The following is a 26,756-nucleotide window of genomic DNA, read 5'->3' as shown; positions in this document are numbered from 1 at the left end:
CAAAGACAACTTTCCTTTCAATTCTAAACCAATCTAACTGCTTTAGAGTTTAAGCAATTGGCCCTTTTGATTTTAGTTTATGGCTGAACTAATATTAATCAAAGTAATTTACATTGAATATATTTTCAGATTGGGACCAAAAGTAAATATACATTTTTCCTTCTCTGCTGCATACCTTTACACACTTTGAATGCTGAATTCTATAGTTACATTGCCAAAATTGCAGTAACTTACCTTCATCATTGTAATAGCAATATAACGAGCTTCTTTTACTATCATTGGCTCATAGGAGGAATCAAGCTTTGGTGAAGGAAGTCCTCCAAAGGTCATATCACTGCTAGGGGAAACAGCTGTTGCAGGACTGCCTGGTATCCGCTGCACTTTTTTAACTTGCTCTTGTTGCAAAGATGTTTTTTTCTGAGAAACAGGAATAGCTTTGACTTCCACCTGTAATAAGATGTGGAAGAGGGAATATGATTTAGTGAGAAAACACACACACATTCTTTTAAATTTGATGCACTCCCTGTAAATCCAGCTGTGTCAAAACCCAACATATATGCACACTTAATCTGCAAAGCCAAGCACGGCATCTTGGGAAGATGCCAATGGGCAGGGGAGAAGCACCCAACTGACTCGGCACACCATCAGCACAGGCTGGTGTCACTTCTGCCAGTTCCACAGCACTCCCTGAGAAGCAGCTCACAGTCTGCTATGCCTAGCAAAGTTTTCCCAGAACAGAAAAGTGAAGCAGAAGAGAAAGAAAGCCTTCCAAGTGAGTGCACAGATTTCAGAGCAGAACATCATGGCCACTAGATCAGCAATGGTGAGATTGGATCCTGGCTGGCTCTGCCACCTCACAACCAGCACTGCACATTTATATCGTGCCCTTCAGAGCATGTTTTAACTGACTTTTCCCCCCAGAGGTAGCATGGATCTCCATTAGTGCAGGTAACAGCTAGCAGTACACAATTTTCAGAGAAAGACAGACCACGTGGAAAATAAATTTGTATGTTACTCATCTGCAATAAAGTGCAGGTGTTTAAATTCTGCAGTTTTCACACACAGTTTTCTGAACATTTGATTTAAATTTACCAAAACTTACATCACTGCATTGCACACTGAATGAGTCCAGAAGAATGATTAAATTGAATTAGAGTTTTTGTCACTTTAATACATTTGTATTACAGTGCATTGAACAGTAATAATAAAACCAGCAATTATTTTGATATTTTGACATATCCTTTTCCCGATTGACAGGAGAAAATCACTACTGAGAGTCTTACACTTGTTCTATCACTAAGTCAGAAATCACACAAGTTTCACTCAAGCAGTGTTTGTGACTAAGCTCATTCTTGAGTTATTGTTGGTGAACTGCTACTCATTTCTAGGTTTACAACTCACTATTACATCATATACAAAGAACAGATTTGAGAGCTTTTCTCACAGGAATCATGCTTTTGTAAAAAGTACTTCATCTACACTTGAGCTTTAACAAAACCAACCACTCCACAGTAGCAGTGGGCTTTAAAACACAGAAGAAACCTAATTTATTAGAACTACATGAAAACCACTTTGTGTCTGTTTTGTTTGCATTACTTTACTACTTGAAGCAGCACACTTTCATACATTCCACATAGGTTTTACCCCAAAATGTACAAAATTCTTCTAACTCTACCTGAGGCTGTCAAGAGCACCTCCTTTCCACTACTGAAAAACTGTGGTTAACTAAAGAGGCTGAAGGTAAGCACAGGAACACCAATCCTTGCCAGCTATCTTTATTAACTGCAAGGACTACAGGAACTTCCAAGTATTAGAACCAGAAAAGGCAAGAGTATTGTTCTAGTCTAAAATAAAGTGACCATAAGGTGGTCCACCAATGTGATTATTTTTTTCCATCACAAAGTCTACAGCTTATAATACTCTTTCCTGGCTTACAAATTAAAAAATGAGTTCTTGTCACTTTCATAATCACCATCAAACCTCACTTATGACTGATTATTTATGCAATTATACATGTGTAGTTCATTACAGGCAAGTTATTAATTTCATGAAATGGTGCTGGCATAACACAGAATTTAGCAGGTTTGTGGATTTAGATGTTAGAAAGTCTGACTACAATGAACTTCTGAATTCCACTTTCTGTCCAATACAAGAGTATGCTGTGGAATACCTATAATAAAAACTAGAAGATCGCAAGCTTAGGCAGAACAGCTAAGCTTACAATAATTACCTTCATATTAGGAACATGAACAACTTCCCCATACTGGTCTTTTGTTTGTACTGTAATAACAGTCGGCCAACCACACCGGATGTCATCCTTATTCAAAATCAGTGATGTTTTCTGAGGATCAGCATATGAATCTGGCTGCAGCCACCTACAGCAAAGAAAAGCATCTAACATTAAAATCTCTTACAGCCTCCAAAAGACAAATTCTTACTCTGTACAAAAGTGACACAGGGCTAAGAAAAGACACTAAACATCTGAATGTCTACATGGTTTTAACTAATGTATTAATGGAAACAATATAGCCAAAGAGTTTTATTTAACTAATACTTTAAATAACTATGACAGATCTACAGCCAATTAAAAGGACAAGCAACAGTGCAGTTTTACCTTGCAAGTCGTCCACCACTTGATCCTGGTACACAAGCAATGAAATCTTCCAGAAACGACTGCTCATTGCTTTGTACCTGCAGGGGAAGACTGCCTTCGAGAGCTTCCAAAATGGTTGGTGAGTGAGATAGTGCCAAGCCTTTCCCAAGAATGCCTGAGTGAGCTTTACACACCTTTTTGTTTTTTTGGCAGAGGTTAGGGGTTGAAAAGAGACACAGAACAGCTTTTCAGTAACATGTGCACATTTTCCCATAACCTGACACAATTGGTGAAAACACTTCGGGCATTTAAAAAACTGTTCAAGAAGAATAAACTTTACCCTGAAAAAGCTTTTTAAAAAGCCATCTCAGTCTATTTAACAATAATTTATGCCAAAAGAGGTTAAATGACGTTGAGTTGAGGGAGACTCAGCATTAACTCCCATTGTACTCAACAAAAAGCCATCAGCAAACTAGAACAGCAATCCTATTATTTGGGATTTTATTAACATCACTGCTCAGCTGAAAAAGTGATTTTATTTCTCTAATTACAAAGACATGTAAAAGACTGATTTTGGTAACATTTAAAACTTGCCACATACAGCAACTTCAGCCAAATGGATATTTTGAAATACTTGTCATCTAATGTTCTATGTGACATTGTAAATATTTTCTTCCAAGCAGATTAATTATTAAAAAACATTGCTTACTTAATACTTAAATACTTAAACACTAAATACTAAAACTAAAGACTTAAATACTAAAATTATGTATGTTTTTTTTTTTAAACTGCTACATAATAAGCTGGATTCCATTCTACTATAAAAGCCTTACAAATGATTTTCTTCTGTAGCAGACAGTTTCAATGCAATTATGTGCTTAAGTACATTGCAATGAATAAAAAGCTGCAGCATACCTGTAAGGCAGCCTCTTCAAGTATCTCAAGATCCTCTTCAAACTCAATACCTGCTGGAAAAATATAACAGTTGTATTATCTACATATTACAGAATATGAGATTCAATTCTCTTCTGTGAAGCCTTTTATATTACAAATTTCAAGTCTGCATAATGATGTATCATACTGTTCAATCAGCAGCTAAAATATTATTTTCAAATAACATAGTAAACATGCAGTATTGTGTAGTTCAGTGCACACACAAATGAACAATGCAAGTTACATAGAACAAAAATTTGGTGCTTATCTTTTTATCTCCAAGGCACTATGTATGGCAAGTCTTTGGATGTGACTAGATACTTTCAGAAAGATTTTGAGAGGTCAAGATGGTTTATGGGAAGCAGTATCTCTAAGTATGCAACAGCTACACCCTTTTAAGAGCTTACCTTTGTAAAATTATTTGAAAACCTGATAAACTCTGCACAATTTCATGAATCACGATTCTTCCTAAACCACAAAACTTCAAATACATACTATTACACAGTATTTATTTCTCACAAATCCAGCTCCAAAGTCTGATGATTCCAGGATGACCAGAATTGCCAAACACAGTGAAACAGATAAGGCTACCATATTTCTACTCTCTTTTAAAAACACGTCAAGCAATTCTACTAGTCAGAAGAAAGAGAAATAAGAAAATCAAGTCCCAAGGTAATTTTTAAAATTCAAAGAAATAAAGACATCTAAAAACTGCCCTCAAAAATAAAGTACTACTAGATTTGATACAATTAAGAAAGCAATAATAAAAAATACATAAATCAATTTCACACTGCTGTTTAAGTCAGAATCTTGGTCATAGTCCAGATCTCTCTCGGGAAGAAGTATCTTAAATTTACATCTTGAACTGGCAAGAAGGAAGAACAACCTTTTGAACATGGTAACTTGAACAGTACTTGGATATAACTCTCAAAGATACTTTTCCTAATATGTGAAGAGATCACTTTCTGGTCCATCTTCTTTTGCAACAAAATAGGTTTAACCTTATCAGGTCCATCAAAACACTTTTATTCCTAATATTTCTAGAGGAATACTCCCACAAATATTTGACTAGTTGCACAATGAATACACCCACTACAACAATTACTATAAAGTAAAACTGTAGAAATTATAACAAAGTATGAAAAGTCTACTAAAAAGGGCCTTGTGTGTATGCATTACAAGAAAGTCTTTTATATGATTATTGAGTCTATTATTTTGTGTAGTTCACACTCTTCCACAAGATGACAGGGCTGTGCAAATTAGAAATGACAATACTAAAGAACCATTTCATGTGCAGCAAAGAGTAGACGATACATAACCTAGGATGCAGAGAAAGAAAAAAAGTCTGATACTAAGGCATTTAAATGTTGCTCTAGAAAACAACAGCTTTAGCAATTTTTCTGCCAGTGTTCTTCTGAGACACCAGACAAAACACTCAAAGCAAAACTGCACACAACTGAAAACTATCTTAAAAGTCTGTACAGTATTTTCAAATTTGCAAATACTACTACTGTTGACTATAACTCCCCAGTTTTGTTTACTCAGAGGGTCCAGTGGTCTTGGAGAAAAACAATACATTATATAAGCACTGTAAACTTGCCAGCAACCTTGCCAGACTTGGTTGAAGTTCTTGAGCTGGTGTTAGATAAACAGACAAATCAATTGCCTTTAGATCAGTCATCAAGAATACTCCTTATAGGCAATACACCTATCCCTCCTCTCTTGCAGACCATACACAGCCACTTTCATACACAGCTGTGACTGTACAGGTAGCTTAACTGCATATTTTATTTCAAATTTCTATGGTATGGCATACAGTCAATCTATGTGTCACTCTTCTTATTTTAGGCATTTTAACAGAATAAACATAAAAAGCTCCCAAGAGAGAAGTACAAAGTATTGTAAAATATGGGAGATTAAGTTATGAGGATTTCAGTCTTCTTGTTGTTGTTGCATAGAAGAGCAGCAAAACTAAAAGAAGTCAACAAAACTAAGGAGCTTGAGGGATAAGAGATGAAGGCACAATTTAACCTGTAGAATTGCCTGTACTTTGGAGAGTGAAATCAAGATCTTCTAGTGCAATTGAGGTGTCTCCTTACAACATAAAGAAATTTGTAAACAATCCAAATATACAAGCAAAATACTGGACTAAAAATACAAAGAAGATTGTGTGATTATAACTCCACACTGATCAGTGTTTTCCTGTTCATAAATCCACGCTTCCAATGTAACAGTATCTGAGCTTTGATTTGTGTTCCTAAAATTATCTGAGCTATCCTATTATATATTATGAGCTTGTTTTTCCTATATCCTGATGTTATTTTAAAGAAATTCTATTACTCATAATAAGGCTGCACCATTAGAAGTTCTACCTCCATATTCCAAACTCATTTCCCTTACATTTTCAATTGCAGCTGGGTTACTATAAACCTCTATTTGCAGCCTCTGCTATAAAAATATGTGGTTTTTTTTCTAATTGTAAAAAAAGCTATAGTAGAAATATTTTTAGCAATAAGGTCTACAGATGAAATGGTCATTTTCAACTTGAAAAGAGTAATTTTAAATTTAACAATTCAATGCTGCAGGTATTTTTTAATACAGAGTGGTGTGGAGTGTGGGGAGAAAAAAACAGTGAAAGAAAAATACAAAGATGATACCTACACATTTATGAAGTACCATGAGGAAGCCGTGGGACACAGTTCATACAGTCATACTCTACCAGTGGATGGGTGAGTTCATTCAAATCTAAATTACCAGGTCTCCCTCCTCCCCATATGCACACAAAGGGAAAAAAGTAAGCAGAAAATACTGCCAGCTTTATTGTTTGATTAATTCAGTTTCAAGACTCAAATTAAAAGCAACAATAAGATTTAAATGTACTATAATTCAGAAAACATGGACAGTGATGAATTAATGAAGTATGTTCTTACCAATAGGAAGTGCTAAATCTTTCTTCATCAAAGCTGCTGCACAGGATCCTCCTAAATTTGCTAGTTCTTTCTCCAGCTGAATAATACCCTTAAAATGAAAAAAAAACCCCAACAAAATTAGTATCTCAGAAAATAGGATAATCAACACATTTTCCTGACAGTGTTTTATCTTAAATTTATATGTCCCAGTATTTGAAGCTTCTCAGCAATGTATTTCTTGTCATACAGCAACTGCCATGTTCTGCTGTGACATAGGACAGTGTATAAAAATTTTTAGAATAAAAAGGTATGTTTGAAAACAATTACTTATAATATTCTTTAGATGACAGACTTAAGGTATTGGCTAGCATGTTTTAGCACTGAGCATTCAAAACATGCCAGCAGCTTGGTTTGTAAATGCTTTAAAGGAAAACAATGATGTATGAATTGACATGGGGTTTTTTGCTTAACCAAAAGCTATTTCTATTCAAACACAGACTAATTAGATCATCTGTAGCAATTAATTTGATTTTGCTGAAAGCCAGTGGGACCACCATAGATAATAATCTTATGGCATGTTTTCTTATCTGAAATGTAAAGAAATTCCAAAGAAATTAACGTTCTGAAAATCTGAAGAGATGATTTAGCTTGAGCAAAATCCAGGAATAAGATAATGTAAATCTTCTGTGAGGGTTGTGTAAGCAAGATGCAGACTTTGTGAAGTCCACATGAACCAACAAGTCCAAAGACTCCCAGGATAAGGGAAGTCTTATTTTTCTGGACGTAGTATAAAACATATTAAGTGTTTTCAATAATCTCTTAAAATAAGCCAAGAGAAAGAACTGGGTCAAGGACATGAAATCGAATCTTCCTTTTGCAATAAACAGTGGTGGAAACGACTCATGTCCTTAAGGCAAAATGAGGAGACCACTGAGTAAGCCTGAGGTAGCCTAAATGCACACAGCATTTCCAAGGAGTCAGAGTTCTGGTGCAAGTGAGCACTGGAAAATAATGCAAGTACGTCATTCTATATGCAGTGACAGTAAAAAGATCCCACATCTTGGATCTCTGATGCAAGAGTAGGCCAGAATTTTAGGAAATCTTATATCCCTATCTCATATCACTGACATAAAACCACACAGTGTTTTTGCAGAGTGCCACAAACCACACAAAAAGCCATTTCAATAATATCCTGATTAAAGAATTCCAAATTAATAATGTCCTTAACAAAAAAAAAATGTTATTATTTATATAAAATTAACCTAAAAATATTTTGCTAACATAACTTAGCCATAAGTGGGAATACAAATTTTTTTACTCTCAAAAAATGTATTAGGTGATTTATTAGGTGAAGCAATTATAACTATCTCACTTTTTCCCTTACCTCATCACTTCCTGGACTAAATTCATATCCAATTGCGTAACATTTGAAACCATAAAAACAAGCTTTTTCATCTTTCACATAGTCTGATGCAGTCTCCAGAGAAAAAAGTGCTTCATTCCCTTAGAGAAGTAAAAGAATAAATTAATTTAATAATATATTCCTCCTCTTTGTGTGTTTGTTTCATGTAAGCATATATGAAACCCAGCCTTTATACGTAAAATATTAATTGAAACAACAGGAAAAACAAGCAGATCAATATTTCAAGCAAGAAACCTACTACAGACATAATTAACTTGCCAGATTAGATAAAGACCCTTCTTTAACTTTGTTTGCCAAGATAATTCTGCAGAAAAATCAAACTTCCTTTAATTACTGTAGTAACTCACATTACTAGTAATTACATCAGTTTCTATGTATTACCTGGCAATACTAACACCATGGTAGGCCATCCTGAAGATCCAGAGAACTTTTTCAGTTCAATCCATGAATTAAGGTTCTCATGAACAGAGGTATGCTTTGGTCCAAATCCCAGACTCTGTGCAATTCTGACAGGAATTAGTAAACGAAGAACATCCTCTGACTGAGCAGTACCACACTGAGTGTCAAACTCTATTGTTATCCACCTGACACATTCAGGAAAAGTCACCTACAACAAAGCAGTAGGTTAATTATTTCCAAGCTTTTTCGGTTCTCGGAGTTTTTCTTCATATTTACTTCTTCATTTCTGTTTGGCCTTAACTCTAATTTAGTCTAAGAAGTGATTTAATTATGTAATTCTGCACAATTGTTTTGGCATTCTTTTAATTAACATTAACTTACTTTATTCCTTGAAATTTATGTACACCTGAAATGTTTTGCAATTTACTCAATTATAATCCTATGTTATAACTTAATACTCTGTTTACATATTTGCACTGGCACCACTTGTGATTGTTTTTAAAGAATTCTGTACAGGTTCATTAAACAAAACAACCACAGACTACTACAAACATTGAACTCTCAAGATACCTTTTTCAAATTCAAACTTCAGCAAACATATGAATACCTGTTTTTTGCAATCCTAGAAAAGTACAGAGCAGCTGAATCCCACTTGTGAATGTGGCCTACAGTACAACAGTTCTGTAGCATATAGCTACAGAAATTCAAATGCAGTAACTACTAAACCCAAGGCTTTAGACATGCTCCATAAACTTACAGAAGTAAGCATTATTGCATCAGCACGATCACATGGTAACTACCTTTTCTGCAGTGGATGTCCTGCTGTCACACAGGACAAGCACTGGAATAGTAGAATAATAATTTATGTCCTGTTCAGACTCTTGATTATATGTTTGCAACTTCTGAATATTAATTTGACTACAACGGATTTTATGTATTCTTACAAAACATTGTTTTAGCATTAGGTAAGAAAGTCCGATATGTGATTATATGCTCTATAATAAAGGCTTTGAACTTCTACAACCTCTACAGTTAGAGCAAAGAAAGTCTGTATAACAGCAGAAAAACCTAAATTTAGGGACTTAGAGCAGGTACCTGAACTAGGAAGCTAAAACTTCACTATTTTCTACTATACTTGATGTAGAATTTTGTCCAGAAAGCAGTATAGCAATAATATAAGGAACTGTCTTCTATATTAGACAATATTAATTACCATCCACAGCAACAATTTTTCAGATAGCAAATGCTGACTCAAGAAAACTCATGTGCAGAGCTTTTAAGAAGCAGCATGTGCACTTAGAAATGGTGCTCACCTTATAGTGTGTAACAGAGGCAGGTTTATAGGGATGCTCACTTTCTACAACAGCATAATGATTGGAGGTAGTACAAGCTGAAAGCCCTTGCTCTGGCTGGTTTCCAGTGGTGCTGTCTGTAGACTGATTTGGGTTAAAAGCTGGAGGGGCATATTTCTGATTCAGAACTGCCACAGAAGGAAGCAGCTGTTGTACCAGGCCAAAGACCTCAACAGCAACCTGTAACATAACAACACATGTGTTATTAAAAAGTATTATAACATGGTGAAAACAATACTCTAATACTTCAATTTCTCTTCAGTGGTTGTTTGAACATTCTCAGAATATCACTAATAACAATTCATTCAGTCATTCTGCAATTCTGCATCTACACAATCCTGACAGAAACACACCAGAACATTAATGTCCTCCTCGAGACTACCAAAGCTGAAACAGGACTCTGTATATAACTGTGACATCCTTTCCGTAAAATAGCTTCTACTGAAACCTTGAACATTAACAAACAGTAAGCAAAAGTTCACAGAATGTAAGTACCATACTAAAGCCAAAATTCAGTTATACTTTATAACCATATTAATATTGGGGGATTTTTCAAATATTCAACATATTTTAATGTGTGAAACCTTAAGTATTGCACTGTTCCCTGTAATCTTCACTACATTTTCTAAGCAGATGAACACTTCTACAGCAAAACACTTGGTTTTTTTCAAATCCCAGTTCCATGAAGAAACAAAGTAACTAAAATCTCACAGTCATGACATGCTGCTAGATCTTAAATGGACCATTCTATTTCCTCCCCCTTTAAAAAAAAAAATCAGAAAATATGACAGAGCTCATGAAAAGGCAATAAAAGGCAGTAGTGCCTACTAGCTAAGGATTATCAACATTTGTAGATCTAGTAACAGATCTCAAGAGTGTCCCAGACCAGGCACATGCAAGAAATGCCATGGCACTGGAAAGAAATGTTCTTTTATTTATAGCTGATACCTTTCAAACTCTAAATTTGACAGAAAATATCTTAATTTAATGAGCAATGCTCATTACTGTCAAAATAAAATTAACGTAACAAACAAATAATTTCATCCCACCAATGTTCATCAATGAGCTGTAAATGACAATCTTTTCATTCTTTGTCTTTTCTTACTACTAAAGCCTGTCATATTTCTCTGCTTCCTTGAGGTATTTTTTTTTACCACGTTTGCAATTGAAGTTAAAGAAAAGGTCAGTAACTGTTTTTTAAATTCTTGACTCATGGAAGATTCATGGCACATGTTATCAATATAAACCGCTAATTTACAAAATAGTAAGAAATCAAGATGTTGAAATTTTCACAGCAAACCTTTTCCTTGCATAGTATTCACACATTTCTTAAGTAATTTCTCTTGAGGAGCATACCTTGGGAATAGCTGCTGCTACTGGTCCTATGTAGGCTATGATGAGGGGAAGCAGCATTGAAAACAGACTGGAAGAGCTGAGTAATTCTGGAATGTCTTCAGCTAAATAAAGATAATAAGAACAGAGGTATTATTAATAAACATGCTATGGTTCAAACCCCATCTTATTTTTTTGGTTTGCCCCTTGTGGGTTAAACGTCTATTTCCTAGATTATGTTTACTTCAAATTGTTTTCATTATTTAGGCACTATTGAATTCTAAGTCAGCCAAGTCCACCCAAGATAAATATAGTGTTATGTATAGTCCTCTGTTGAAAAATGTCCTTCTCATAGAGCATTATTTTATTGCATTCTTTGCCATTTTGTGAAGCTGTGTTCACATTTATATGAATATGTTCAATATAAAGTTAGCACAACAGTTCTCCCAGCCCTTCAAAATGAGTTTTATAGCACTATGTAATATACTGGATATTTTGGCTATGATGGCTGATACCTACATTTCTCAAAAAAGGGAAGTTTAAGTGCTTATATATTAATTACATAACCAGTCCTACTGATTACAACCTCTGTGCTAAACACTGAGAAAATCTGCAACTAACTTGTCATAAAACATCTTTAGGAAATAAAGAATCTTACCAGCTTTAATATGACACTTGCTAAATTGATGAGCAAATTTATACAAAGTATCTGACTATGCTATCACAAGCATAACTCAATGACATAAAAGTTACTCATAGTTTGATACCTACAGCAATGAAAGGTTAGAAAAATATTCTTTGGAAAGCAAAAAAGAAACATCCCAGCTCTTGTATTCAGCTCATATTCTACTATTATGGCTTGCTAGCAAAGTAAAAAGTTTTGAAAACTAAAGTAAATTTTCTCAAACCTTACCATCTACAGCAAGAGCTCTGTGCAACAAGTCTTTGGCTGCTCGTACAACTGCACTCACGACAGAAAGAGCCCTGCTACAGTTTTTGTCCTCTTCATTAGCTTTGTTCAACAGCTGTGACTGCAGATCACCATCATACTCACTCCTGGATAGTGGATTAAGTTGAAGTAAGTTCACAAATACAAAATTACATTTTAAAAAATTACTAATTTTTGGTGTAGAATAAGCAAAACAATTTTTGATAAAGCAATAAATAACCACAGAAAAACTATGGAGGATATTTTGGAGAAAATGTCTCACTGTTAGCCCTTTGCAAGAACTTTGGCAAAAAGTATAAAAGCATTTTGCTGCAATATTTCTTTTCTCTAGATGCCTTTTAAACCACAGAATTAATTTCTATGCTCTTCCAAAGCCAGTTCTCTCTCGGTAAAAACAGAGCATTGTTATTTGATAACAATGGTAAATGCTTCACAGAAACAAGTAAAACTTTGGTACTGGATATTTCTGCATTTTCATGAGAGACAAAGATTCTCCCTTCTTAATGATTAATTATGGCTTTGAATTACAGTCTTGGGCTTACACTTAACAAACAGTTCTTTCTTTTAAATCCACTCTCTATGTCAAATTAGGCTCTCCTAAACAACATTATGCATTAAACTATTTCATTATGGTTCAATTTGCTTTTTCAAAGCTATCAAATGACAATTGCAAATAATTCAAGCCTTCAATATGATAGTGATTAAGCCTTGCAATAGAAAAATAAAATCACTTAGTCAACATGTAAAACAAAATCTATCTGTTGTCTTTTGTATATCTTATGTGTGTCCATTATCTTATTTCAGGACTAGCACCTCAGAGAATTCAGAAATTTTACTTTGAGCAGTTCAGTGAACAAGGATAGCTCTCCTCCTCTGTCATGTGAATCAATCATTCTTACAAAAAGATTGTTTTTTCAAAGTGTCCTAGAATTGTAGCTTTGCTGTCAGGCTCAAGCCTTTTTCATTTGAAATTTTTAGCTACTGATGGTAGGTGCAATTCAACTGAGTACTTTTCCAACAAATCCCTCCAAAACTTTTTTGCCCTTACCAAAGGTGTGTTAACTTCTGTATGTGGCCTTTCTTTGCATATGCCTAAGAAACATTTCTATTGATATCTGAGCATCCTTCAAACAAAATGAAGTGTGACTTTTACAAGCTGCTCTATAATAGGTGACTGAATATTTGTTTCTTTGCTGTAGACAAAACTTCAAATCATTACGTATCAGTGAGTCCTCAAAATAAGTCTATAACCATAATCATGCAATAGAGAAATTTATCTTCTCCATGCAAACTACAAAGACATTGCAACTGCTGGGCTGTAGTCGCAATTGTTTTCAACATAATTTATTCTGTAACAGTTTCAACCTTGTACCACTAGTCTTCCGAAGGCTTCTTTGAATTTTATCAGTTGAAACTAAAAAACCTGATCTGAAGACAGGACTTTGGTGTGGGGCTTTTTCATATGTTAATTTATCATTGTTAGAGTGCCTTGAAGTTTCCATTACTGAAATTATGTCCTTTGCTTTTTTGAAAACAAAGAAATTGTTATTTCTCTTTCATTGTCTCTTTTACCCTTATAAAAGCAGATCACCTATGAGTGAGAATATTTGTTTACCATGTCTTTTCCTTCTTACATAATGATACTTTCCAATTATGATCCTTCATAAGAAAAGCCAAGATTCCAGAAGACTAAATCAATTAAAGTATCATGTATCATTAAAGACCTGCACCACTGCAATTCCATTCTTTAATAAGCAATTACTGTTTTTACTGGTATGCTGGATCTTGGAGCACATGTTCTAAGGCAGTTTAGAGCCATCATATATCTTCATATATACTATGATTATAATTTTGCTGGCCACTTTATTTCTTCATAGTTTACCTTCTTAAGAGCAACATGTTCATGTGCTTGTTAGTCTAAAATAAATCAGTTTCATGTCTTCTATATCTTTTATTATATACTCACTTCTCAGACAATTAAAGATAAAAGTAAATTACTATTCACTGATCCTTTTATTCCTTCCATCTTCTGTTGATCAGCCTTGTACTGCCAGTTTGAAAATCATGTCTTTATACAAATAAGGGTAAGCTTTTCTCTGCAAAAGCATTACCACAAGTGAATTCCCACTGTCATCCTGAAAGGCTGAAGGAAAGCTCCCCTGCAGGACAGTCAGATGTTTCAGCACTTTCTTCAGGCAATTGCAATTTCTCTTTTTATACCTTTCACCTCTAGGTAAGAGAGGAGACAGTTCCTATATAAACAGACCTTTCTTCAATACCTCATGCAATTATTTCTGGAAACTGAAGAACTGAATGAATTGGTATATTAAAAAACAGAAATTGAAATAGTGCATCTTATGAGTTACTCGTATTTAGAGCTTTAAGGTAGTAAACAATGTACCTTGTAAGCAGGTCAACCATCACATTATTTGTCAAATCAGAAAAAAATAGAGAACATAAAACAAGACTGGAAGAGGCATCACAAACACACTCTGGATGCATTTATTTCTATCACTTCTTAAAAAAAAAGACATGGTATAGTAGCGCTGTGATGGTTTTGTTCCCTTTTCTTAGAAATGAATCATCACAACACACAAACCTGTAATAAAGAATCTGTGGGATTTGTCCTCGTGTTTGGTTGGTGCCATTACTGCTCAGACTACACGTACTGAACGTAAATGTTACCCCATCTGGACACTGAACCGTGGTCATCCCACCATCGCCATTGGCAGTCCGGCTTCCATAATTCCTCAAACGAACTGCGTATTTCACATTTTCCTTAGAAAGGAGAACAAAAATCGGTTGCAGTACAAAACAAGTATGTAATGGTGTCATGCTATAGGAAAGTTATTATTTTACATTAATATTGGAGAGTTTGAAAAGTCCCTCAAAGCACTCTACAAATGAAATTAAACAGAAAAGATCCAGCATTTAACAAAAATCAGAGCTGTTCTATGCTCCCAAACTATGGACCACAACTTAAATTACTACTTTAGAGCCAGCAGGTATCCAAGGAAATTAACTATCAAGTTGCACAAAAAAGGTTGCATTTTCAAAAATACTCTAAAATTACTAGGCAACTATAATCATATGTGCTTATAAAAACTGGGATCTAATTTCTCTAACAGCTTTTAATTTATAGGCTGAAGTCAAGACCTCATGAAGTCAAGATCAACTTGTGAGTGTGCATCCAAAAACCCAAACAATTTACACTGACCATTTCCATTTTCTTATCTAAAGAAGTTGCATGAAACCTACAGATGTGCTTTTATTTTTTTTACCTTCAGTGGCACAACTTTGTCAAGTCTGATTTCAGCTATGTCACTAGGAGAATCATCTGTGGTATAAGTTCCTTTAACCAATTCTAAAGATGTCCATCTATGAGAATGAGTTGCATCTCCAGTATGATCACTCTGATTCAAAGAAACGAAGTTATTTTAATACATTTATAATGTAAACATGACACATGCAATTGTGCAACTTACGTTTCATTGCATAAATTTTTACACATGGCATTACAAACAAAAAGATGAAAAACATGTACAGAGTCAACAGTAAAGCCTTTCCTAAAGAGGAAATTACTGAGCAAAGGTTAATTTCCCATAGTAATTTATGCTTGTCTTTGGAAAAGATCAGAATTAGTTATAGTGAACAACTGTGTGAAAAGAACAGTAGTTTTGCTTCATTACAAGAACCCACAGCACAGTTTTATGCTGCTTCTAAGATAATACATCAACAGCACATGAAACATCTGTAGGTACAGTCTGATCATGCTGCTAGGTCATTACCCTTTTCTTCAATATTTGGTTATAAAATAATTTCTTATTTTCATTCATGGTTTACAGAGAGGTAACTGGTACTAATTTACATTGATCTCCAAAAAGTGAAAAGCCTCCAGTACTTGAAATATTACTTGGAATAAAGGAAGAGTTGAAGACAATAACCAAGATATGGACCCTACTAGATATGGTATGAAGCTTGTGGTAATACAAAAATCTTCACTACAAGCAAAAGCCCTATTACCAGTGCACTGCTTTACTGGTAGCCTAGACTGAATATGAATATATGACGTTATAAAACATACTCTTAAAAAACTTCTGAGGTTATTTTTGTTCAAATTGTTTTCCCAAATGCTGTACTTACATCATCAACTAATACCTCCAACTCATACTCATGAATTCCTCCTCCACCATAAACAGAAAATCCTACTACAACTACGCCAGGTTTGTCAACAGAGAAACATATTGCATCAGGGGATCCATTTCCAGTATTCCAGCTTCTTCCCTGGCTTGTTTTAGTGAATCGGTTTGGAGTGGATTTGACAGAATGGAGAGAATTTAATCCATCAACCTGTAGGAAGTTAAATACAGTTGTCAGAAACTATTCACTGCTAAATGTTAGACAACTTTAATAAAGCAAAATTTAGTGAATTAAATCAACAGATTTTTTAACTGGGTAAATTTTAAAATTCAACTCATAAGCCATAGAAGATGCCATTAATTAGCCTTCTAGTTAATGTTGACTAAAAAGAAAAAAGAGTATTTCTCATAATTAGAAATTAACTAGGAATAATCAGGAATCCAACTAGGTTTTTTAAAGTATTTAAATATATATTTTATAGCATAAATTAGCAAAAAACACAGATTAGCTGTACTAAAAGAAAGGTGAAGTATTTCTGCCTTAGGTAAATAAAGGTGAGGTATTTCTGCCTTAGGTACAGTCAAGATCAAAAGAGGGCAAAAACAGATGTTACATAATGGTAAAAACACCTTGAATCAAGATGTTATCAAAAGCTTGATTCTATCTGTGAGAAAAGCTTATTGATAGCACAGAGACAGTGACACACCTTTAACAAAGTCAAATACTTTTCTGTCACTTAATGAAGTTATAGCCTCCTGAAAGGATTGTGTATGTACACAAATATGCAGGCAAAAAGCAAAGTACTCAAAAAATTGCCATTTTTTAAACAATCTGCAGTATTCTTTAGCACTAATGAAGTCGCTAATTATAACAGTACTTCTCTAATACAGTGAATATATGCTTTTAAATGTATGCAAAACATCTGCACTACTCAAAACAGAGAATCCTAGAATCTCTAAGATTTGCACACCTACAAAATACCCATCCCAGCCTGTATCACATTCATAGTATGTTTGTCCTGAAAGACTTCTAAAAATTATTTTATAGGAGCTTTACCTCAGATCCTAGTGCTGATGCTGTAAGTTCACTCACAATACTAGCAAGCAGCCCACAGGTATTAGAAACTAGATGTGAAGAGAAAAGTTCATTTTCTCTTCTAAGGCTGTTCCGTACTGGCAAAACAACAATGACCAGCATCTTTTCCAGCACTTCCCGAAAGCTTGTCATCCCTGAAACATTTTCTTCACTCTGCAGTGTGAACAGAAACAATGACAAATGACATGGTTATTTAAAAAAAAACCAACAAAAAACCCAAACTTTCACATTTCAATTACCTAATACCTATAATATATCTGTGACTTCATGAAGATATGAAAGGTTCTAGAAGGTGGAAAAAAATTAAAATTCTCAAAGCTCTCATAGTATGTATTCCTCTGTCAAAAGAATTGATTGATGTCCTTAATTTCCTGTATGAGGTGGTGACAAGTCTTTTATTGCATTGGAAAGGTACCAGATACAATGTCCTCCCCAGGAGAGGTCTCTTCTTAATATCCTATACAGCCATAAAACCTATGGGCTTTAAAAGCTTACAATAAAACACAGTGGATATATAGCTACCTTCAAAACTGTTAATATGATTTTCTTCTGCAGTGTCTAAAACAGAAACTTGGAAGCTTTATTGTTTCGGCATTAGTAGAAAGAATCTTCTATGCAAAGAGGTAAGACAAAACCAGTGGTGGGATGATTATAAACACAGTTTTTCTTTGCTAAATGAAGACTATGAAACAAATCTAAGATTGGGCATTTATTGTGTCTTCTGCCTCGTAGTGACATCCACTGCTTTCGACAAGAAAAACAAAATCAGCTCAACTGATGAAAATCCAAGGTTTATCTTTCTCAGTTTTTTGTATGCCAAAAACAAACCAAGTAATGAACAAATATGGAAGACAATCAGGCAAAGCAAACCTGTAAAGAACACTTTTCCATCTTTTACAGTTAGGAGGCTGCTGTATCCAAGACACAAATATTATATTTGCATTTAGTAGTGCCTGGTGGCTTTTCCTTCATTAATTTGTAGAGATGCTTTCCAAGCCCATGAAAGCTTTTAGCACAATAAAGGCCTACAGGTGTATGTCCCCCAGATTAACTATGTATTTTATGAAGAGTAGAAAACTTCTGACCTTATCTTTTGCTCTAAATTTCTGGTAATGATAGATCCTACAACTATCCTTTATTTAGCTTTCTTGCATAATTAATAATTTCATACCCCTGTTGTCATCCAAATTGAAGAATACTGTTTAGTAGACCCATTTCCCTGATTATCTTTTATTTTATTATCTTTATTTATTATTTATATTTTATCTTATTTCTCATTTCTGTAAATCAATTCTAAAACATCAGAACTACAACAATACAGCATTAAAGAGCCGTTGATTAAAAAATTGTTTAATAACCTTTGCTAGAACAGTATGAACTAGGATTCCTTTACTGACCTCTTAAAAACTCTAGTTTGGGACATAACTTTTTATTATTATTTTATTACTAAAGTTGTGTTGACTCTTCCTCAAAACACCAAATCAATCTACATGTTCCTCCTTGTGATCATATGAAAAAACTGAAAAACTGCTGCAGAAAACACTACAACAGAATACTACTCCAAAGGATATTTCTTCCAATTTAATACTCCAAGATAAGAACCACGCTGCTTAGACATTCTCCAAAAAAGAAATAGTTGGACTATTCCAGACAAAAAGTTGAAAATTGTACAAAATAATAAATTTCTGAACTAAGCCTTTTAAAAGGAAAGCACTTAGTTAAATTCATGTACATCTTTATCAAGCAAAAACCTGCAGGTATGTAAAAGCTTTTTGTTGCAAAGTAAAAGAAATCATTAAACTTTTAGAAAACATCCTAACCTGACTAAGCTTTTCCATGTGTGCAACCAGAAGAGGAAAGCGATGGGCCAGAGCAGAGTCGTTCTCAGTGCTGACTTGTTTAACCATGGAGCGCAGCAAGGCCTCCCCGTCGTAAGCAATGGGAAAGATGGAGGTCAGCTTCACTGAAGTGTGGCACAGAGCAGACATGACAGCTGCAAGGAGCCGACTGCTGGACGTCTTGAAGTTTGCCTCCTGGATATCCTAAAGACATAAAAAAAAATTAACAGAGAAACTACTTTTGAAAGGAACTTTCTCTAAATTATTTTTATTAATTACGATAAAGTTGGAAAGCTTTTCTATGAATTTTACATTACCTTCCCTCATAAGCTTGAATTCAAATCCTCAAAACTGGATTAATTAGACTTTCTTGGTTGGCATATTTTAAAATAAACCTGTCTAATATTATTTTTAAAATTATGGTATCCTTTGAAGACAAGGCTTTTCTTATAATTAACAATTATAATTAAGCAACTTAATTAGATGAGTACATTAAAGAACATATTCTTCCTTGAAATTGTATATGTTAAATGAAATTGTATATGAAATGTTTGTTGAATATGCTAAATGTTTACATCTTACCACAAACAACCAACTACACTGTTTAGATGTGGGATGCTCATTCACAACAAGCAAATGAAGAAAGTTGCTGATTATAGAATAGTATTTCCAGTTACTTCTCATGTATTTGGCTGAATCAGAGCACTGCTGTAGTGTTTAATAATGAGGAATTACTCAAGTATTAGTGATAAAAAATACTACATGGATGCTCTTAGACAATATGCAGCAAAAGTAAGCACATATAAAGGCATGGCCTCAACACTGAAAAAGCAGGTGCTGACAGTTACCAGCACCACAAATTTTCTTCACTGTTCCACAGAGAATGTTAAAAATTAAAGAAGACTAAGTTCCTAGGCTCTTATTGAACTACATTTAGAGAACAACCCAAACAAAACCAGAAACAAATCCAATAGCCAATCACTAAAAAAAAATACAATACACAACAGAACTCAAGTCTCAAATCAAGATAAATGCAAAAAATTAGTTTTAAGTATTACTTGACTTCTATTTGAGCAATAGGACAATTTAAGCTATTATAGTTACTGGTGCCATTTTAATGTACCTGGTCCAAACAGTTCAGCAAGTCACAAAGACATGCCCACTGGAGAGCTGGTGTTGGATAGAATGAATGGAAGCAAGCTGTAAATGTATTATGGCACTCCTGAAGAACAGCTTCTAACAGACTGAGAGGCTGACTAAGATATCCTTGTGGATCATTGTCCAGCTTCACCATGCAATGGTCAACTCCTTCAGATAAAATTTTTCTCAGCAAGGTCCTAGTTTTTCCAATGCAGTCTGCTAGTTTGCTGGTTTCTTCTACAACTGCCTTAGCTGTAGCTAGAAGATTACATAAAGAGAAGCATTAAACATACAATAATTAAATACTTTCACGCTCAAATGCACATTTTACATGCAAATAGAAAAATTGGGAATTTTGCAACATTGTTGAATCTACATTCAGAGACATTAATTCCAAAAGTAAAACAGCGAAAGGGTGTTAAAATCTATCAAAGAAACCTCAGCATTAAAAACTCCTAATTTTCTGATCATTTATAATATATATTTACATATATATAATATATACAGTGTTTTAATGAGCATTGTTAAAGTACAGGTATGAAAAACACAATCTTTCAAATGCACACTGCTCACCGGCACAGGAAGCACAATGTAGAGAAATGGAAAAAAGAAGATACAAATAGTCCAAAACAGCTCAACTAACAAGTCAAACAGGAAATTACCTTTAATTAACTTAAACTTTTACCTTTTAACTTTAAAATACACAGGTTACAGTGTAAACATGTGGTACTAGGATACTTAGTTATCAGACAATTGAAAATTTCCTGTTTCTGACAAGTCTTTTAATTGCTCTAAAAAATCATCTGTGTGAGCAAATCTATTATATCCTACATGAATACTTAGATCAAACCATAAATATCCTGTAGATCATTTGCTAATAAATACAAAACAAGTGAACTGAAATACCTGATATTGGATATATTTCACAGGTGTAGACCCTCAGCAATCTCAGGCAGCAAGTGCCCACAAAACGCAACCTTTCTAAATCCAGAAGAGTAGCAGTGTATTGGAAACCCTTCAGCCCACGAAGCTCTTCAACTCCCAGCACCAGTGTTGTCCAACTCCAGTGAAGAATGCTCAGTAAAGATTCAAAGCATTCCTATTTCAGGGTATAGGGTAAAGACAGAATTAGTGTTATAAACTAGGAAATTACTGTTCTGCATCAGTATTAGACAAAAGGCAAATAGCATCTATATCTATGTTTCTTATGAAAACACATTTATGTCTATATACATCTATCATGCAACACACAAATTCTAATTTGCTTAAGAATAAAAAAACCTACACTGAGAATGCAAGGGACACTTCACTGTAATACCATAATAAAATATATCTATAAGCTATATTAGAATATTATGTGTAAAAACCTCTCAGTTATTTAAGAACAAATGTATTCACTGTAATGGAGATTTTTCAGTAAACTACTTGATCTATCTACAGAACAGTGCAACACTGACTTTTGACATAATATATTCTTGTCATAAAGTATTATCAGGGCTGTCTTCACTTTGTTCTTAAAACAGTTATGATCTGCCACTATATGACATTTACAGACAAGTTACACTTGGCAGCTACACAGAAGCACATGATAGTTCACAAAAAATCTGAGTAATTAAAATTTTTGTTTCTACTATTATTATTGTATGTGGTAAATAATTTCATGAAGAAAGCAAAATAAAAGTATTTTGTGTTGAATATCAAAATGAAATCTTCAGAAAAAGTAAAAAAATAAGATATTCTATCAGTGTACCTAACTTTTGCTTGAGAAAGCTAGCAGAAAACCACCACTGTTTTCCCACCTACATCTTTCAGTTTCCTAATCATGTATGAACTTGCAGGAAACACAGAAGATTCTTGATAGTACTCACCACTGAGACAGTTCTGGCAAAAGATCTCTTCAAAATATGTACAGGTTCACTAGTTTGCTGTTTTCCTTTGGATGCACTGCCATCACTTGTTGGCAACCTGGAAGAACAATTTTAGAACTTACTTGAAATCTCCAGTTTTTACTTTTAGTAGAGTTTTGGGTTGAGTTTAGTGTTTTGTTTTGGTTTTTAACTTTTTGTAATTTTTTCTGTTTCTATTGTTCAAGTGGGAAGAAGAACCAAAGCGAAAAAATTTTAATTCTCAAAAAAATGGCCAGTTTCAACATAACTTTTTCTAGTTCCCTAATCATTCTAGACCAGTAACCAAGTAAGTATCTTGAATTCTGTCAAACTGGCAGTACTGTGACAACTGAAAATGAGGTTGAGATTTAATTATATGCAATTACTACAAGTATCTACCGTATTTCCTTAGATGATATCAAGACTAGAAATGCTATTCTTTAAAAGAATGCTGGTTTTGTGAAAGGAAATATATGTGGAGGTTAAAAATACAGACAGCATCTATCAGTACAGTATTTTCCCTTTTGTGCCACTCCATGGTCTTCCAGACGTTTCAAGGCTTGTTTGCCTTTTAGCTACAGCTATTTCTCTACAGAAATCACATAAATGATGAATATGTCATGCCAGGAGTTCATATACATCAAAATGAAACCTTCACCTAGAAGGACAGGGCATCTATGGAGAGAAAGCTTAATGGAAGAACTCTTCTGTGGAGGAACCTTGAAAAGGACATTCTTAGAAAAGGACAGCAAGAGAACTGGTATCAAAATAGTCTAAGTTTCAGAATCAGCATGAAGGCCAGGGGAATTATATACACACACAAAATATAAAAATTATGTCATGTATCTAGCTGAGGACATCTGTAAAATATACTATCAACATAGTGAAAGAGTTCCTGATTATTAAAATACATAACATTTATCAAGGCAATGAGAAGTTTATGGTAAATTATTGTAAAGCACTGTAGATTTTGGCTTTGTTTCATTAACATAATGTGTTCAAGAGTATACAGTTCCTAAACCGAAAGTGACCAAATAGAGCACTCCCCAACTAGCAAAAAATATTACTCATGTTATATGAAATTGTGAGATTCTATGGATGTAAATGAAATGTAAATGACTCATGCAGGATGACTGCAAGAAAAGTAGCAAGGAAGAAATGTGGATATAATTTCATTACTTTTCTCAAAAGCACTAAGTTTTCCCTACATTTTTCAGATAACAATTTCCTTTGCTTAATACAATAATATTTTCATGAAACACAGTGATAATGAATTTAATATTTCTATTTAAAAAAACCAAACATGTCAGTAAATTGCTCCAGAGGTTAAAGTATTACCTGTATAGTAACTGTGGAATCTGCCCTGCGTTCACATCTGTACCATTATTCGATTTCTTGGAACTTTTAAACTGAAATACAACACTGAAAGAGAAATAACCTAGTTATTATTCAAGTCTTATTAGAGCTCTTCTTTTTCAATAAAATGTACAGAAAAGAATATACCCGTCATCTGTGGTAATAGAGGCCTGTCCATGAGATCCACAATCACTGCTAGGTCCTGACACTCTTGCCCAGGCTACGTACCACCAGCCAGCTTGCAGGAGTACTGGCTCATCAAACATCATTGCATATTTCTCTCTAGGAAAAGTAAATTTTGGAAAATGTTAGCTGTAAATTATTTTTTATATTAACTTTTAACAAATTGCACTCTAATTATTAAAAGAAATTGAGAAGTAATGGTATTAAGTTGTATTTCAAAGTCAAAAGTTTTTAATCCAAAATATTGTAGTAATTAAGAAATAGTAAGTCAGAAGGACCTACAATTGCCTGAGTCACACTTGATATTGAATTGTGAACAATCATATCAATGTCAAACAGAGTAAGAAATTGAGCTAAATTAACACACATAAACCCTATTACATTTAATATATAATACTGCAAGCAAAGTATTAATTATAAAGTATAATATAATACTGATTTCAGAAAATGTTTGCAAACGACAAAAACTTATACATAAATTCTTAGTAATTACAATAAGTAGTAAAGAAATTAATAGAATATATATTTAGGGCATTGATATATAAGATTTAAACCTGAAAGAATTAATCACATATAATTTAAAATTTAAATTACTTCATTAAAGGGAATGAAAAAGAAGCTACAACATGGCTAAGCCAAACCATATGCACAAAAGAGCTGCTGCAGTATTTTGTCTTGTGGTCTCAACATAGGAAGAGGGGATTTGACTGGAATTTATGCAAGAACAAGCATTTGATTATTTGTCATCTTTAAATTTAAATACTATAATGGTTTGGGGATGTTTTTGGTGTTTTGCTATTTCCCTACACATGTCAAATATTTTACATCACTTGCTACAAAATTCTAATGATGAAGACCATTTCTGTTGATATTAAAGTGATACTAAAATGTGTTCAGGGAAGTAAAAATAATGATCAAGAAACAGGTATAAGTAGGCAAGCTAAATATCTTACCTGGCAGCACAATCATATGCTAAGACATCTGTCTCAGCAAGGAGGTCTCCATCTGTCTCATGGTCTCCCCCATCTGGACCCAATTCAAACAACTGGTGAAGTAAGAAAAAAAGAATTATGTCTTAGGTGTTAGAAACCTCATAATATGACGTTTTCTTGTCTGGCATTCTGGAAATTGTATACTACTCTTCCTTCTCAAAAATAGCTACTACTTAGTGTCACTTACAGGCAAAACCACATTTGGAAGTTGGGCATCAACTGTTAAGAAATAGCAATTGACACTGACCTATCAGACTTATGTCCAGATATATTTTTAAGTGGAGAAACTCCCTAAATCCTGCAAACAAGACAAAAGCAGATTATCTAGAAAAGGCAAAGTTGCAGGTTTTCCATCACTGACTGAAATGCACTGTATAAGCATAAGATATACTCAGCTTCTCTGGAAATGGACAGTTTGACATTTCAGCAGAGACAGTTTATAAATAGTTGGTGACTGGGACAAAACATGATACCTAAGAGAACTTTATTTTCTTACTTAAAAATAATTTCTATGGTTTGATGATTTTGAAAAAGGACCACAATACATGTCTATGACTTCTCTTGCAACCACCTATTTAATACACAGCCCACTTCTGGCAGGACTGGCAGATCTTATCTTGACTATATAGAATAAACTAGAATAAATTGCAACTACTTATTTTGAATTTCCTGTTGACTTAGGCTAATGTTACTGCTAAGTGTGTCATCCATTTCCCTAGAACAAACCTCAATACCTATTCATCTGAAAATAGAAGTAGAAAATTAAATAATCCACTAAATGAAAAGTAACAATAACATGTTCTGAATATACAAACATCTAACAAGTATCTCACCTTAATAAGTATAGAAGCAGAGAACACTTACCAAAAACCAGAGCTCTGACACCAGTGTGTGTTTCTGTGAGGCTTATTTATCCAAAGCCAGATTTATTTATTTTAGAATAATCAGCACACTTACTCCAGCCAAAATCATGCCTGTACTTGGCACAGAGTGAATTGTATTTGGTGCCGTTTGCTCCCAGCTGAAGAATCCCAGCCCAGAAGTTATCCAGACAGCAGTTTGAGAAAGAAGTGGCAGGGAAAGTGGAAAGCAGTGGTTCCTGATAAGTACTCTTTTTCTGCTTTTGAGAACAGCTCCTCATGCATCACACAGGATGTGATTTTAACCTGAAGCCCACAACACCAATTTTTTGCTGGACCTTGGAGCTTTGTGTAAATAGATCACAGAACCATTCAGACCTCTAAAATGGCTGCCCAAGATCTCTAAAATGGCACAGCACTTAGTGAAGGTAAGAATGGGCCAATTCATTAAAAGAATGATAATTCTCAGCTCTCTACTTCATCCACTGTGCTTGTATAATGCTTTCCACACATGGTATACCACTCATTCATCAAGAAATAAAACGAATCATGGTTTTACATAACATTACTGAAAGTTGTGATTTTGAGACATACTATTTCTTAAAACAAAACAAAAACTCCTACCTTTATTTTAGCAGTGTATTCACCTCTACCACCAAAAAGACCAAGACCACCTAGCAATATATCTGTATCAGCACAGAAACGGATGGCTTCTACTGAGTGTGCTGAATAGCCCCAGCCTCCTCCATGACCTGCAGAAAAAAATCCCAACAAAAATGAAATTAATCTTAGTCTGTTGTTCTACAAGCCAATCAGCTAATGCTATGAAATTTTAGTGTGTACATACTTTCAAATCTGTTAACAACACTATAGTCTTCTTTAGAATAAACTTTCATTACTGCTTGAGTTTCTTCTTCTGTATTTGCAACACCCATTTTTAAGTCCTGCATAGCAGCCAAAGTATCCAGGCAACCTAAAAGAAAGCAAAACCAAAAAAGAAACCAAATTATCTCACTGTTGATTATAACAATTAAAATATAAATGAATACTAGTTAAGATAATCAAAGCCATCTAACTGTTTTGTCCCTACACCACACATACGCTACCAAGTAGCTTTACACTTTTGATTAGGTAAAGGGTCAATGCTGCAGACTCTCAAGGCTTCCTAATGAACACAAACTTCATTTATAATCCAGATTAATGAACAAATCTGATTAAACCTACTCTGAGACTTCTCCAATGGCAAATAAATTGCCAGTAACAATTTCTTCTCTTTTTCACTTAAAATATTACCCAAAAAATGTTGAAGTAGGAACCGAATCATGAGCAGATACTAAAGTCTTCACAAAACGTGTTTTGTTTCATACACGTAAGTA

The 26,756-nt window shown here is 34.1% G+C and overlaps 1 protein-coding gene across 8 annotated transcripts in view; it reads right to left on the bottom strand.

Annotated features, from left to right (window-relative positions):
- The window catches only part of MYCBP2 (MYC binding protein 2), a 173,440-nt gene that overhangs the window by 64,604 nt on the left and 82,080 nt on the right, over nt 1-26,756 (bottom strand). For 4 of the 8 annotated variants that reach the window (XM_021548051.3, XM_021548057.3, XM_021548055.3 and 1 more), the window contains 23 exons: nt 26,228-26,353; nt 26,005-26,132; nt 24,482-24,573; nt 23,493-23,627; nt 23,328-23,411; nt 21,972-22,068; nt 21,010-21,202; nt 20,087-20,361; nt 18,946-19,167; nt 17,087-17,278; nt 16,034-16,240; nt 15,172-15,303; nt 14,490-14,668; nt 11,855-11,997; nt 10,966-11,066; nt 9,571-9,789; nt 8,240-8,465; nt 7,820-7,938; nt 6,457-6,544; nt 3,509-3,561; nt 2,615-2,787; nt 2,231-2,375; nt 235-447 (listed from right to left, as the gene is read on the bottom strand). In XM_021548051.3, coding sequence (XP_021403726.2) covers nt 235-447; nt 2,231-2,375; nt 2,615-2,787; nt 3,509-3,561; nt 6,457-6,544; nt 7,820-7,938; nt 8,240-8,465; nt 9,571-9,789; nt 10,966-11,066; nt 11,855-11,997; nt 14,490-14,668; nt 15,172-15,303; nt 16,034-16,240; nt 17,087-17,278; nt 18,946-19,167; nt 20,087-20,361; nt 21,010-21,202; nt 21,972-22,068; nt 23,328-23,411; nt 23,493-23,627; nt 24,482-24,573; nt 26,005-26,132; nt 26,228-26,353 — 3,542 coding nt within the window. The remainder of the gene's footprint in view (nt 1-234; nt 448-2,230; nt 2,376-2,614; nt 2,788-3,508; nt 3,562-6,456; nt 6,545-7,819; nt 7,939-8,239; nt 8,466-9,570; nt 9,790-10,965; nt 11,067-11,854; nt 11,998-14,489; nt 14,669-15,171; nt 15,304-16,033; nt 16,241-17,086; nt 17,279-18,945; nt 19,168-20,086; nt 20,362-21,009; nt 21,203-21,971; nt 22,069-23,327; nt 23,412-23,492; nt 23,628-24,481; nt 24,574-26,004; nt 26,133-26,227; nt 26,354-26,756) is intronic. The other 4 variants (XM_077781355.1, XM_021548052.3, XM_021548060.3 and 1 more) reach the window with 1 other exon arrangement.

The sequence above is a fragment of the Lonchura striata genome, chromosome 2 (assembly GCF_046129695.1).
Source record: "Lonchura striata isolate bLonStr1 chromosome 2, bLonStr1.mat, whole genome shotgun sequence".
Taxonomy (NCBI): Eukaryota; Metazoa; Chordata; class Aves; order Passeriformes; family Estrildidae; genus Lonchura; species Lonchura striata.
This window is presented reverse-complemented; position numbering and strand designations above follow the sequence as displayed.